Genomic DNA, 15,282 nt, shown 5'->3' with positions numbered 1-15,282 from the left:
GAAATTTGTAAATGTCCGGCTGGAATGTTGACAACTCGATTGCTAAGTTTCAACTTTAAATCGATACCAAAGGTTGATTCTGGCAGAGCTTCAATGTACTTTAAGTTTTGTGAAGCTTACGAGTGGGTGAATCGGCTTCTTGGCGAAGTGGTTCTCGAGGACTTGATGGGCTAGAGGCTGTGAAATTTGAATGACTTATTTTCTAAGTCTGAACCTTGGGAATTCTAATCTAAAGTGGTTTTCACTTGGAATTCAAGTGAGCTTCTGGTTGAGTTGTTTGTTTGTGTCTTGGCTCAATGAGCTTTGGTTGTTCAGTGTTTTGAAGTCATTTTGAGTTTTTGTTTTGATTGATTTTTGGTTTTTGAGTGTCCTCTACCCTGCTCACTCCTTCTTGTATTTATAGAAAAACTGCTTTCTTCTCTGAGTAGGGTGATTGTGTTTTTATTAGGCAAAGATATTTTCCCCATTTTCCTCTTCTTCTTCAATTCTGGCAGATAGGCTCTCGGATAGGTGATCACTTTCCGTTTTCACCGCCTTGTGATATTTTACCCGTGATGGTTAGTTTGATTCTTTTCTGGACAGACTCCGCTTTCCGCTTATCCTCTCGAGATTGTAATTGCTTATCTATCTTGGGAGAATTACCTTCTCAGTAAAGACAGGGAAAAATCTCTATATACATATATAAGGGGATTTAATCTTGATTCTTCTTGATGTCACGAACCCTTCAGTCACTCCTTCTATGGCGATTGCCATTGACTTTTTCATCCTGCAGGCCATTCTTGACTTTTTATCCCGAATGCCATGTGGGATTGTTCCTCTTACAGTGCTCCTTTTCTTATTATATTGGCCTATGAGGCTAAATCACCTTTGTTTGCTTGATGGCCTTGGATGTATCGATTTTTACCAAACAGAGGCTAGTTAAAAATTAAAGGAAACTATTATTAAAATTAGAAAATTAAAATTAAAAATTAAAAATTGAATCTCACCAGAAATACCTATAGTGGTTGGAGGACCAGGATTCAGGAACAAGGAAGAGATGTTATTCACCACCACCACCCCCACCACCACCACCACTCTCTCTGTCTCTCTCTCTCTCTTTCCCCCCACGAGCCTCCTCTCCCACCAAAAACTTCTCAAGACACCCACTACCTCCTCTCCCAGCTAGATAGATCCCATCACAAAAGCAGAACTATCAATGAAGAGGAAGGAAATTGGAGAAGAAGAAGAAAGGAAGATAGAGTCGACCATGACATCAGTTGGCTGGAAGTAGATGAAGAGGCAATACCCGATCACAAGCTCAATTGAAGTTCCAACTCCAAAATCGCAAAAACCCAAAATCGAACTCAGAATACCCATCTCTAATCTGCCCTTAAAATTTCTGTTTCTAGTAGCTGTCCACCAAAGGGTTTTAGAATTTTTCTTATTTAGTTCCTAAGATAGTATTTGATTCATTGAGCTGATGCTGCTACATGGACAGGGACACCTGCGATGTTTTTTCAGAATGCCCCACCCATGAATTTCTTTCCATTTCTGGAAATTTCAAGGAATCTGCCAACAACTCTTAGAGACTTTAAATCCATGGATTTGTTCCCTCAACAAGCTGGTTTTGGCTCCTGTGTCCCATAGAAGAGGTTCTGTAGATCCATTTTCTGTAAATTTAAAGGCATTGTTGCAGCAAATGATTTTGTTCAGTTTATTGCACATGGACAAGTAGGAAGTTTAATATAGCTAGGTCTGTTATAATTTAGTTAAATATTATGAATGCTGGATATTTCTTTTGCAGTATGCGAATGGGAATGGGAATGTAATGTAAGTAGCAGAAAAGAATGCTCAGTTGGCAGGGCCACTTGTGAATGTGAAGCATGAGGATGGTGATGACTGATGAACAATTGCAAGTAGGCGTTACTTTTCCTTTCTATTATATTTATATGCTTATATAATTTTATAAATGCTCTCTGCTTAGATGTGTTTGTGGGTGAGAAATGCCCATTGTTCTTCATGTTCAGCCACTCAAAAGGAGTGAGGCTTGGGATCTATTTTGCATGAAAGCTTTCTCTAGCTGTTCAAATAGATTTTACCCACCAGAGCTTTGAACTCAAAGCCAGGGATCTTGCTGGAAAACTCTAGGCATTGTAGCTTTGAGTGCTGTCATGTCAACCAAAAATTGGCTACGCTTCAATGATTTACCCTACCATCTTAAGCTTGGTTGCATTTTTCCAGGAGATTATTTGATTCGGTGTAAAAACACTTATTCGACTTTGGATAGCAGAGGGGTTTGTGGAACAAGTTAGAGGGGCTAAGGGAGTGTCTTTGGAGCTGTCACATGAGCAAGGACTTCCCTCTCCTTTTACATATTCTTCCCCTTGATTCAGGAACGGAGAGTTTTAGCTGACGAAATTCAAAACTTTGGCACCTGTTAGATTGAATTAGGCTTGTGGGTTTTGAATTGGTCAGTGTTAAGTATCTAACGCAAAATAAATTGGCAACGAGTGGTCGTCCAAGGTTATCCAAGGCTTGAAATTCACTCTGTGAGATTTTATATTATTGAGAACGGTTGGTGGACGTTGTTCTAGCTCCGGTACCTGTTTTCTTGGGTTTTGAACCAAAGTTGATAGAAACTAGAGCCTTAAACACCTTATAACAAGGGGACGGACCCATGGATGCTTGCTATAAAGTAATATAATTGGTTCTTCATTCATATATTTCAGAAATTGTTTGATCAAGTAATCAAAGATAAACATATTTCTACTTTCTCTATATCAGGTAATGGCTAAAACTTTGATATATATGACATCTCACGGAGGTACAACACCTTCTAATTCTTCCGTTGTTGCTGCTGCTGCTATGCTGCACACCGTTTTCAAAAGTTGTGTCAAAATATACCAAAGTTTATTTATGAAAAGATGGCTTAAATGGAGAAGCATTTCAATGTTATCTGGTAAGTAGGTAGAAGATAGGAAATTAGAAATTGTGTGCCTCAACTAAGCAAAGCTTGATTACCTCCTCAACCCGGTGTCCTTCTTTCTCCACCTTGTGGACATGCTACTCTTTCTGATAATTATTTATATGAAAGAATCAGTACTTAATTGCAACAATCAATGAGCCCAAATTAGAGAATTGTGTTAATTTACATATCTTGTATTTAGAAAGAGAGTGAAAATCTTGAGAACATGTAGTCATATGGAAGATGTACAGAGTAAACACTCACCCACTACTTTATGTTTGTGGCTCATCTGTTAGACTGAGTGAAGATAACGGTTTTGAAAGAATCTCCACAGGATCAGCCTCACGGGAATTGCTCGAATCTACCGGGGATCTCATCGGAACAACTTTATCTCTGTACCAATTGAGAAACAATGGATGGATGATTCAAGCCATGTCTATAGAAACCTTTTAATCAGCATAAATGTACTGTTCTATTATCTACAACTTTAACTTTTGCTAATTTTCTATATGTACAAAATGAATAAATTCACAAGAAAAATCAAAAGTGAGTGCATACGTACCCCTCAACACATCTGAGTAGGCAGAGGTTCATCTTATCAGCTGTATAACTACGAAATATGATCTGAAGCCGCTCCGCAAATTCGGAAGTATCAGAAACTGGAAGAACATCCCAAATCTTCATAACCTGGACGTAATCTGAGTTCTCTTCAAGAACATCTACAGACCAAATGAGATTCAGCTGCCCTTTCACTTTATACTTCTCTAACAGCTGACCACAAAGCCCCCCATGAATTATAACTCTTTTATCCTTGCAAGTTTGGCGCCAGCCGTCAGAGAGCTTTGTTAATAAGGAAACCACTTCTCCACGGATGTCAGTGTCTTTAATCTTTTCCATGGAATTCTGAAATTTTTGGGTGAAATAAACCTATACAAGAAGAAGATTGATTAATGCTGATACTAATATACGAAGAATAAATGCTGCAAAACACAGAATCTAAACGCAGAACGAATTTGCCTTTAAAAAGGCATGTTCCCCTATTCAGCTCTCCCTGGATAATTTATACTTGTAACAGAGGAGATTTGTGAAGTCTATAAAGCCTTGATAATTTAGGTGCCATGTAGAACTCGAACGAAAGGGAAATGTAGCAGCATACCTTCCATTTGGCGTTTTTGAACAGCAGAGAATCAGCATTAAGTAGAATGTGTAGTTGGCCAAGCTCCATGAGGGCTGCTGCAATGGCCTGAGCTAAGTCCTTGTCCTCATGAGCATTATAGAAACATTTGCGTTTCTTTGCATCAAGAATTAGCTTCTTCCAAATAGAGTTACTGCTGATCAAAGTTGCTTCGTTCCCCAAAATCCAAAGACAGTACCTAACAGACATAAAACAATTGATGAAGTTCATCAAAAACCATCAAAAATTCAGAAACTAGATCCAAGCTGCTGCATGTAAAACCCCTAATATGACAGAAGTACCTTGCACGCGTTAGCATAACGTTTGCTCTTTGAAGATTGGAGACGAAACCTACAGATCCTTTCTCGTTACATCTGACAGTGGAGATAATTATCACATCATCTTCACCACCTTGAAAGCCGTCAACAGTTCGCACACTTACAGAGAAGTCAGTGCCAGAAACTTCACTGTATTCTCCGACTCTCTCTTGAATTGCGTTAACTTGAGCTTTGTAAGGTGATATTACCCCAACACTAACCTTCTTCTTTGTTCGAGTAAATTCTGTGGTCCATTAAAAAAAAAAGTTACAAAAAAGCTAAGAACATCTACACTAGCTTACAGCAAAACTTACCTCTGTAAAGGCTTGCCACAATCTCACAGACCACAGCAACCTCAACCATATTTTTTGGACTATGCCAGCGATCGAATTCTTCTTTTCCATTGACTATATCTATAAAGGAGTAGGATCCATACATTTTTCCTGAAAGAAAAGACCGCTCATAGCTTCTTTGCTTGACATTTGGACCATCTGATATCCGGTTCTTGTAAAACTCCCCTTTTGGGAATAAGCTGATTGATGGATGCATTCTGTACTGGACATTGAGAAGGTGCTTCTTATGTCCCAACTGTACAAGTCTTCCGAACAAACTTCTTCCAAAACCAGCCTTCTCAGAAATCTGAAAATTGCATTGTTCAAAATTCACATAAACATAAAAGCTTTTCAAATTTTGAAAACTAAACAGCACAAGGGGCAAAAGGAAACCTTGCTTTTAACCATAGCAGGGAGTTGCTTCTCATCTCCTACGAGAATAGCATGGCGAAGACCAGGTAGTTGTAAAGGAATTGCTGATTCGCATTCTTTAAGCTGAGCAGCTTCATCAATCACTAGCAATTCTAGAGGTCTCATTCTCTCTCTGTTCAATTTAGCACAGCTTGATGCGGTGCAAAATATTAAACAAGCATTTGCCAAGCACAATGTCCTTATTTTCTTCACATCATTCAAATCAGGAACAGAAAATTCACGAAGCGACATCAGTGTATGAACACAATCTTTTAGAACTAATTGTGACCTTTCATTAGCAAAACCAACATCCTGCAGTAAAGCTTTAAGAGAACTGAGCAAATCCGAAGCTCTTATCATGGCCTTTACAACCTCCAGTGAAATGCAAGAAGTTGGTAAGTGGGTGTACAAATTGACCATGCAAATCTTCAGATCCTTACCAATTGAACTAAGTTTTTCCTTCACAAACTCCTCTAAGGTCAGAAAATCATCCTCATCATCCTTTGTTGAGTTGCTATCATTGACTATAACTCCCTTCCTTGCGGTCATTACCACTCTCTTCATCGTTGTTAAAATATTATCGCTATCTTTGCCATCCTCATCGCATCTTCCTCCCCTTATTTCTTTCAAATACAACAAGTACTTTTCCTGTGGATCCTCAAGCAAACCTATCATTGATTCCAACCAATGTTTCCATCCAGTCCGAGGGTTAAAACACTCGGCCAGAATTTCAATACGATAATCAAGAAATACCTCAACAAGGTCATCATAATTATCGATCTTCATCCGCTCCCCATTCCCAAACAGAATTATATCTCCAAGTCCATACTTTCCACAACCAAGAGACTGATTAACCAATCCCAGCAGTCGCGCTGCCACTTCTAACACAGCGATATTTGTTGGAGCACATGTTAGTGTTCTGCACTTCAACTTCAAGAGGGAAAAAAGTGACATAGCAACTGTCTTGGTTTTTCCAGTCCCAGGAGGACCCCATATTAGTTTGATGGTATTTTGGTGAGTACATTTACTCAAACTGATACAGTTCAAAACTGCAGCTTCTTGGGAATCATTTAGATCAGAGCCCATTGAGGGCCATCTATTTGAAAGGGCAGCAGAGCATTTTTCTTTTGAAAAGCAAATTGAACAAGAATTCCCACCCTGTAAGAAAGAAACATAAACCTGTTGTTCGGGGCTTTGGGAATCAATTAGCAACTAAGCATGGTCAACAATGCAATCAGAGTAGATCATCCTTGTTTCGAAAACATGAAGAAGGCCTAATGAATGTGCATGCATGATGTTAAAGTAAAGATAGAGTCAAGAAGAAAAAAATTACTTGTGATGAATTGGGTTGCACTTGCAGCACATTCTTTGTTAAATTTGTGTTGGCCCCTTCTGAGTTCAAAGCTCTCCATACGCGAACATTTGTCATCATGTTGATTAGATAGACAGCAAGAAGTTTTTTTCCTCCTTTATTGATAGGCTTTGATGAGAGTATTGAGAGGTTATTATCTCTGCCTCGAAGAACATACGCAATGAGATATGAATCTCTGGGCTTGTTCAAATCATCGGTGCATTTTGGTCTGATATCAGTCAAGGCAATAAGATCTCCAGCCTGCGGCTCATATGATCCTCTGGCTTCTCCCCTGCCCTTAATTATAATATCATAAAACAAGTCCTTGGGAGGTTTATGACCCTTAGAAGTTCTAACAGCCAGAATTTCACAGGTAGGTGCCTGTGACAGAGTCATCATGCTTGAGAGTAAATCAGCATGTGTTTCCTCAACAAGTGAAGGAATGAACGATTTCATGTAACTAGTCACGGTCGAAAATGTCTCAGGAATTTTCGTCACCTGTAAGTTGACACAACCAAAGTGAAATCGACATGCATAACTCATCCCATTGTAGCTAGTTTTCTAATTAAGCATTGCTCAGAAAACATGATGACATGACAGAAATTAAGCATTGGTCAGAAAACAAACCTGTTTTTTGTAAAGATTTTTTTTGAGAACATCCTTCATAGACCAAGAGAAGACCGAATCGATTAAGCTTCTACCGGCAACGCCCCCCTTTTTCACATTACTCTCTTGATGATCCATAGCTGCTTACTGATCCTTTGATATCCTCAATGACTACTTTGTAAGTTGTGGAATTTCAAGTCAAGTGCAAGTCAATTACTTAGTCTAAGATCATTTTCTTTCAAAGTATATATATAGTAAATTACTTACCACGGAAGCAGAGCATGGCTTGCCACTTGGTCAAAAAAGTCTACAAGGGTACAGTGAAAGAGAACTTCCCAGCAGCTGCATATTTCCTTTTGCTGTGCGTCAACAACTTGGTAGCCAAGTACTTCTGCGATAAGGACTAAACTAAGAGGAAAGTAACAACTTGTAATGACTTATGTTTTAAAAAAAAATGGAAGGAAAATAACGATTAAATATTATGCAAATTTATTTTTATAGGAAGAAAACAAACGGGTACAAGAATTTTGGAATATTGAATATAATATATAGAAGACCAAGAAGGCGACAGCTTCAAGTGCTTTTTCATTTTTTGACCCTAAAAAAAAAGTGCTTTTTTCTTTTATTAAAGTCACAGTTCTGTTACGCGGGAAGTGAGAAATTAAAATTCACTCCAGAAAAGTAAAAAGAAAAAAATGAAGACGGAAAATATAAAACAGCAGTTTAGTTAAGCCTAAGGCCAACAGAGATTGTTTCAATGCATTACAAATTTGTATCTAATGAGAACAGAATTCAATAGATTGTGATTAAATCTTAATTCATAGGGTCTGGCGATCTAACAGCTACAATCGTGTTAACTCAATTTTGTGGCCATAAATTCCAACATAATTTCAAATAAATTTCATGTTTCCTTTCTGTATGAACCTTCTCTGCAATAAATTCTTCTGGTCGGCTTAATTTCCATGGAACTGGCAAAATTTAGATCGAAAAGGACCATCAACTAAACAAAATTTCTACCACGAAATAAATCCGCTAGTCTCGGATAACTTGTACACGAAGTAATCGGTACCAAAATAGCAAACTTTGAGAAGGAAAAATGGTGATGTTGAGCACTCTTAAAAGATTCTGCGGTCCAAAATCAGAACATAAAAATATAAGATTAATCTTAAGCCTTGTCAGCCTTGGAGGCAGTGGCAGCAGCTTGTCCTCTAAGTCTTCCTGTTCTCCTTGCAGCAATGAGACCGACCTTCTGGCCAGGAGGTGCATCACGCCTGACTGTACTTGCATGTCCAATGTGCTGGTGGTTACCTCCTCCGTGAGGATGCTCAACTGGGTTCATAGCCACACCACGAACCTTAGGCCAGCAGTTCCTCTTCACTCTGAATTTGTGGTATGCATTACCAGCCTTGAGCATTGGCTTTTCAGTCCTACCACCGCCAGCAACCTGCCCAATCATTGCCCTGCAACCACTTGGCACAATCTTCTTCGCACCAGAAGGAAGCTTGATCCTGTTAAGAACATGTAAACAGACACAATGAGTTAATCCCTAACCAACGCAGCAGACCTTGACCAAGAAAACAGAGAAGCTAATGACAAGCTAAATTGAAAAGTACATTCAGTAATAGATGTCGAAAATCGAATGATCAAATCGGATTAGTATAAACCAAAGCCTGCACAGGTAGAAAGTGAAGACAAGAATATAAAGCAATTATAATCTCAATACAAGAAAAAGCACACAACACACACTTGAAATAAAATGAAACGTTAGTTGAGACCCAATCCTACTAAAATTCAAATATAATCCAGCCCAAGTCAAAAGTCTTACTACTAATTATATTGGTTCAGAGCCACACCGCTAATTCAACAAAATCCAAGAGACAAAACACTAGCTACTTAAGACTGCGAGTCTGTAAATGAACATACCCAAGTGGGAATTTTCAATAAAAATGCCATATTTCATGCTTCATTATTGAAAGCAAACTACATTTCATCAAATACGATACAATTATTAATTAATGTTCTTAGGATATAATTATCAAACGAAAACAGAAGGATGAGAGAGAGAGAGAGAGACCTGGAGGTATCGTTATCAGGGTTGTGGCTGATAACAACAGCGTAATCACCAGAAGCCCTAGCAAGGACTCCACGGTCACCAACATGGTGCTCGACGTTGCAGACGACAGCTCCCTCCGGGATCGATCTGAGAGGCAACACATTGCCGACAACCAGATTGGCCTTCTTCCCACAGTAGATGAACTGGCCAGTGTAGATGCCCTCAGCGGCGACGAAGAGCTCGTTCTGCTTCTTGTATCGGAAAGGATGGCGGAAGCTGACTCGGGCGAGCGGGGCTCCGCGACCCGGGTCATGGATGATCTCGGTGACGACGCCCTTGAGGTAGCCGTTGCGCTCGCCGAAGTCGAGGCTGCGGAACCGGGCGGGACCCTTACGGTGGTGGGTGTGGGACTTGAAGACCGACCCCGCACCCTTACGCTGAGCTCTGATGACTCTACCCATGGCGGCTTCCCGCTGAAATGTCTCTCTTCTTTGCAAGCGGTAGCGGCCCCCAAATGGTGCTTCGCAAGTAAACCCTAGAACTCAAAAATTTATAGCATTTGGATATGGCCCAACATGTGTTAGAGTCCAGAAGAAATTGGGCCTAATTTTTATACCAAATGCTTAAAAGGTCAAATGAGAGGATAATATTTAGTCCAAGTGTTATCTGCCGTTCTGCCCCTTATATTGTGAGTTTTTATCAATAATAGCCAAAATTTACACTCCAATTTCATAAATGTCAATTTTTATAAAAACTTTCAAATATAGCCAAAAATTCACTTAAATTGACACAAATATCCTCAAAATTAAAATATAATTACCCTAACCAGCCTCTTCACATTATCTATATTACTAAAACAACAAAACAAAAAGAGGAATTTTTTTCCACAAACGAAGATTAAAGTCCCAATTATGATGCTTCTTAATTATCACCACAAACTCAAACATAGAACCTCAAAGATTGACCATGAAGAACTTCAAAATCCCATTTTGTTTTTGCTCGACTTTTGTAGATCTAAAACTTCCCCTTTCTAATAATAAAAAACCTTCAACCAAAAACAATGGAACCCATATCAAGAGAAACACAGCAAAATCGCAACAATATTTGCCTTCTCTTGGTTTTTATGTTCCAAAAGAATACAAACACAATTCATTTTATTTAATTTAAGAGAGTGCAAGGGAGATATTATTATATTAATACAGTTTGAAATTAAAAGGAAAAATCACATACGACAATGCATAAGCATTTTATTCAACATCAGATAAAGGATTGGAAAAATATGGTATTTTAGTTTTAGGGTGAGAGGAGAAAGAAAAGCGATTGAATTTGTCAAGTCCATCAAACTTGAAATAAAATTGGGGTTTTGAGTTTTTAAGTAGAGTTTAGGGTTCATAGCCATAACTGGGCACCATAGTTGTGAGTAAGCTTGGCCACCGTAGTTGTGAGTTATTTGATTTGTAAGTTTTTTGTTATTTGGTTTAATTTTGAGGGTATTTGTGTTAATTTAAATGGGTTTTTGGCTATATTTGAAAGTTTTTATAAAAACTGACATTTATGAAATTGGGGTATAAATTTTGGCTATTATTGATAAAAACTCTTATATTGTACTATTCCTTAATTATCAATTCACTCTTCATACCTTTTTTTCAGGTAAATTAAGGACTTAAACTGTATAGTCAGTCGGGTATAGCTTAGTTGGTTGAGCCCTTCCATATTCATCCATGTTGACAGATGTTGAAACCCCCAAGCACTCAATGAATATTTGTGTAAACCCCCTCTCGTAATCGCTTATAATAAAAAATAAAAAATAAAACTTAAACTATATAAAATAGGCCATGATTCCAATTTTTTCTTGATATTGATTGATGCATGCTGCACATCTTTGAGATATGGGTTTGTTTTGTCAATGGATTTAGGTAGTGGGTTTTTAGATTGCAGGAGCTTTGGTAGTATAATTATTTGAAATAGGTTTCTTTATGTTGGGCAACTATAAAAATTGGGATCAGCCGCATGCTGGATTTACATTTTTAATGAACCAAAATTTAGCGATTGGATATGCTCTAACTTTTGAGCTTGTTTATAATTGCTTTAAGTTCTTCAAAATGAAAGGGTTCAGGGTTTCACAAGAAGAAAAATAGGACTTCACAAGAATAAAAGAGGATCCATGAATGAAGAACAGCCACAATCAAGAATAGAAGGAACTTTCAACCAAAAAAAACACCAACGGAAGCTATCAAGTAATAAAAAATGGTTCATATATTTGGATAATTGTTTCACTGAATTGCTGCATCAAGAAATTAAAGACCAACAGAAACATGCTTCTTCTACATCAGGTAAATTGCTCTGCTCCTGCTGCTGCACACACTGTTTGGTTAAGCTCTAGACGTGCTGCTGCAATAGCCTGAGCCAAGTTCTTGTCATCATCAGCATTATAGAAACAATCACGTTTCTTCGCATCAAGAATTATCTTCTTCCAAATTGAGTTACTGTTTGTCAATGTGGGTTCGTTCCCCAATATCCAAAGGCAATACCTACACCAACACAACTACAAAAAATTAACTTCATCAAAACTACCAATAATTCAGACAAAACATGTAATCAACAACATGAGCAAGCTACAATGTAACAGTAATACCTCGCACGAGTTAGCACCACATTTGCTCGTTGACAATCGGAGAGGAAACCTACAGATCCATTCCAGTTACATCTGACAGTGGAGATAATTATAACATCCTCTTCACCACCTTGGAATCCATCAACAGATCGCACACGTACAGAGAAATCTGTGCCAGAAACTTCGCTGTAGTTTCTGACTCTCAATTGAATTGCATTAACTTGAGCATTGTAAGGCGATATTACCCCAACACTAACCTTCTTTTTTGTTCGAGTAAATTCTGCGGCGAACAAAGAAAAGTTACAAAAATGAAAAATTGAGCTAAAACCTTCTCAAGCAGGAGCAGCATATTCTTACAACAACTAGCTTAGGACAGTAATTACCTTTGTAAAGGCTTGAAACAATCTCATATACCACGGCAACCTCAACCATGTTTTTCAGACTATGCCCACGATCAAATTCTTCTTTTCCATTGGCTACATTTATAAAGGAGTACGGCCCGTACATTCTGCCGTCAATAAAGGACTTGGCATAGCTAACTTGGTTGACATTTGGACCATCTAATATCTGATTGTTGTAAAACTCCTGTTTCGGAAACATGCTGATCGAAGGATGCATCCTATACTGGACATTGAGAAGGAGCTTCTTGTGGCCTAACAGTACAAGTCTTTCGAACAAACTTCTTCCAAATTCAGCGTTCTCAGAGATCTAACAAGTTCATTTGCTATGACGTTAAGATAATATTATATATATTGTGTGTGTGTGTGTGTTTTTTTTTGGGGGGGGGGGAGACAAGCTTGTCATTATTTGGAAAACTATAGAACACAAAGGATGACAAGAAAACCTTGCTTTTAACCATAGGAGGGAGTTGCCTCTCATCTCCTACGAGAATAGCATGGCGAAGACCAGGTAGTTGCAAAGGAATTGCTGATTCACATTCTTTCAGCTGAGCCGCGTCATCAATCACTAACATTTCCAGAGGTGCCATTCCTTTAGTGTGCAATTTTGCAGAGCTTGACGCAGTACAAAATATTAAACAAGCATTTGCCAAGCACAAATTTCTTATTGTTTGTCGGTCATTCAAATTTGGAACAGAAAATGCACGAAGGGACTTAAGAATTTGAGTGCAATATTCTTCAAGAAGTAATCGTAACCTATGATTAGCAACACCAGCCCAATACATTATAGATTTAATCAACGTAAGCAAATCCAAAACTGTAATCATGTCCTTCACAACCTCAAGTGAAATGCAAGACGTTGGCAAGTGGGTGTACATGTTTACCATACAAGTTTCCAGCTGCTCACTAAAGTAAACAATTTTTTTCTTCACAAACTCATCAAACGTCAAAAGATGATTCTCATCATCACTTGTTGAGTTGCTATCATCTTGGTCATCATCCTTATTGTGTTTTTCCTTCTTTCGCTTTACATACAACATGTAGTGTAGCTGTGGATCCTCAAGTAGACCTATCAGGGATTCTAACCAGTGTTTCCAACCAGACAAAGGGGCAAGACACTTGGACAGAATATCAAGACGAGTATCAAGAAATACCTCAAAAAGGTCGTTATACTTATCGATCTTCATCCGCTCCCCATTCCCAAATAGAATTATATCTCCTAGTCCATACTTTCCATAATTAAGAGACTGATTAACCAACCTCAGGAGTCTCGCCGTAACTTCTAACACAGCAGTATTGGTTGGAGCACATGTTAGTGTTCTGCACTTCGACTTAAAGAGGGTAAAGAGTGACATACCGACAGTCTTGGTTTTTCCAGTTCCTGGAGGCCCCCATATTAGTTTTATGGCATTATGGTGATGACAATTGCTCAAACTGATACAGTTTAAAACTACAGCCTTTTGGGAATCATTTAGATCAGAGCACATTTTGGACCATTTTCTAGAAAGGGCAAGGGAGTATATTTGTTTGGAAAAACAAATTGTGCAAGAATTCTCACCCTATAAGAAACAAACATGAAATGGATTAGTGAGGTATGTGAAAATAGTCAAATAATAGCTTGGCAGGTAAAACAAACATAACCGGATTATCGAGGGATAGACTATTTGCTTTAAGAGTTAATTGACAATTAAACATGGTTGACAATCCAATCAAATAAGATTTTTATGCAAAAACATGAACAAGGTTCAGTGTGCAGGATTTTGAGTTTAAGGATAAGAGTACAGAAAAATACATCTGGTGAAGTGGGTTGCACTTTCAGCACATTCTTAATTATATTTGTGTTTGCCTCTTCTGAGTTCAATGCGTTCCATACACGAACATTTGTGATCATGTTCATCAAATAGACAGCAAACAGTGTTTCTCTCTTGCTCTGTATTTGCTTGAATCTGTTTGAACCAAAATTGACATGGGTCAATTCGTTGTTTATTTGGGGCAGTTTAATTTCCGGGGCACAACAGTATCCTTCTCCACTGATAGGCTTTGATGAGAGTATTGGGATCTTGTCTGAGCTGTCATCTTTCGATCCGAGAACATATGCAATAAGATAGAAATTTCCCGGCCTGTTCAAATCATCAATGCATTTTGGTCTAATATTAGTCAAGGCAAAGATATCTCCAACCTGTGGCTCATATTTTCCTGCATTAATTTTGGTTTCTCTCGTCTTCCTAACTTTAATTTCATAGAACAAGTCTTTGGGAGCCTTATGATGGTTAGAAGTTTCAACCGTCAGAATCTCACAAATAGGTGCCTCCGAAATAGCCATCATGCTTGAGAGTAAATCAGCATGTGTTTCCTCAATAAGTGAAGGAATGAATGACTTCATGTAACTCGCCACTGTCGAAAATGTCTTTGGAATTTCGGTCACCTGCAAGTGAATTTTGGTACACGCATATATAATTATGAGCCAATTTACCACTAATTTAGATATAATCCAAACAAAAAGATTGAAAGAAGTAAATAAAAGCTAATGGCAGTTATTTTATATATATAAACTCATGCAAATTTTTTTTGGTCTGATAAACTCATGCATATATAAACTGAAAACTCATGCATTTACCAATATAAATTATTTATAAAATGAGATGAAAGGAAAGTTGACAACACACTAGCTAGATATGCACGAGGAGATAAATAACTGGAAAGAAAACCTGGTGTTTGTAAAGATCTCTGTCGAGAACATTCCTCAGAGACCAAGAGAAGACCAAGTCTATTAAGCTTCTATCTGCAACTTCAAAAGGCTTCTTCACCTCATTCTCCTCATCCATAATTATTACTTACTCAACTGAATTCCCCAACTTCTGATATATATATATATATATATATATGCACAATGGCTTCTGTTTTATTCCACTTTGCTTAGCACTGACGCGAGAATACAAAAAACAAGTTTACAATCAACAGTAAAAGGAAGCTGATATATAGGGTAAACTACCAAATAACACAATGGCTTTTGTTTTATTCCACTTTGCTTAGCACTGACGCGAGAATAAAAAAACAAGTTTACAATCAACAGTAAAAAGAA

At 38.0% G+C, this 15,282-nt stretch overlaps 3 protein-coding genes and 1 long non-coding RNA gene across 7 annotated transcripts; 1 reads left to right on the top strand and 3 right to left on the bottom strand.

Annotated features, from left to right (window-relative positions):
• Positions 1-1,032: 1,032 nt before the first annotated feature.
• On the top strand, positions 1,033-2,702 carry LOC107880551 (uncharacterized). Its single transcript, XR_001677429.2, has 3 exons — positions 1,033-1,631; positions 1,784-1,895; positions 2,221-2,702. It is a non-coding gene; the product is annotated as an uncharacterized LOC107880551 (long non-coding RNA).
• Positions 2,671-7,361, bottom strand: LOC148920567 (putative helicase MAGATAMA 3). 3 transcript variants are annotated; one of them, XR_016124091.1, is made up of 10 exons: positions 7,157-7,361; positions 6,512-7,027; positions 5,161-6,336; positions 4,750-5,074; positions 4,421-4,679; positions 4,101-4,317; positions 3,507-3,871; positions 3,209-3,337; positions 3,001-3,051; positions 2,671-2,847 (listed from the first exon to the last, which is right to left on the bottom strand). XR_016124091.1 is itself a non-coding variant. In XM_089045834.1 (9 exons), exons 1-8 carry the CDS (start codon positions 7,271-7,273, stop codon positions 3,217-3,219), a joined length of 3,096 nt encoding a protein of 1,031 aa, XP_088901960.1. In that variant the 5' UTR covers positions 7,274-7,361; the 3' UTR covers positions 2,671-3,051; positions 3,209-3,216. The 3 variants fall into 3 exon arrangements, 2 of the variants coding, with proteins under 2 accessions (XP_088901960.1, XP_088901959.1); XM_089045834.1 differs by having other exon boundaries at positions 2,671-3,051; XM_089045833.1 differs by having other exon boundaries at positions 2,671-3,337.
• A 751-nt stretch (positions 7,362-8,112) lies between these two features.
• Positions 8,113-9,720, bottom strand: LOC103322322 (large ribosomal subunit protein uL2x). The gene is made up of 2 exons (XM_089045835.1): positions 9,210-9,720; positions 8,113-8,643 (listed from the first exon to the last, which is right to left on the bottom strand). Exons 1-2 carry the CDS (start codon positions 9,647-9,649, stop codon positions 8,301-8,303), a joined length of 783 nt encoding a protein of 260 aa, XP_088901961.1. The 5' UTR covers positions 9,650-9,720; the 3' UTR covers positions 8,113-8,300.
• A 1,704-nt stretch (positions 9,721-11,424) lies between these two features.
• Positions 11,425-15,062, bottom strand: LOC148920566 (helicase SEN1-like). 2 transcript variants are annotated; one of them, XM_089047551.1, is made up of 6 exons: positions 14,909-15,062; positions 13,993-14,625; positions 12,647-13,759; positions 12,186-12,510; positions 11,824-12,082; positions 11,425-11,733 (listed from the first exon to the last, which is right to left on the bottom strand). In XM_089047551.1, exons 1-6 carry the CDS (start codon positions 15,023-15,025, stop codon positions 11,682-11,684), a joined length of 2,499 nt encoding a protein of 832 aa, XP_088903677.1. In that variant the 5' UTR covers positions 15,026-15,062; the 3' UTR covers positions 11,425-11,681. The 2 variants fall into 2 exon arrangements, with proteins under 2 accessions (XP_088903677.1, XP_088903676.1); XM_089047550.1 differs by having other exon boundaries at positions 11,425-11,719.
• Positions 15,063-15,282: the final 220 nt, after the last annotated feature.

The sequence above is a fragment of the Prunus mume genome, linkage group LG2, assembly GCF_029339155.1.
Source record: "Prunus mume cultivar Tortuosa linkage group LG2, ASM2933915v1, whole genome shotgun sequence".
NCBI classification, from domain to species: Eukaryota; Viridiplantae; Streptophyta; class Magnoliopsida; order Rosales; family Rosaceae; genus Prunus; species Prunus mume.
This window is presented reverse-complemented; position numbering and strand designations above follow the sequence as displayed.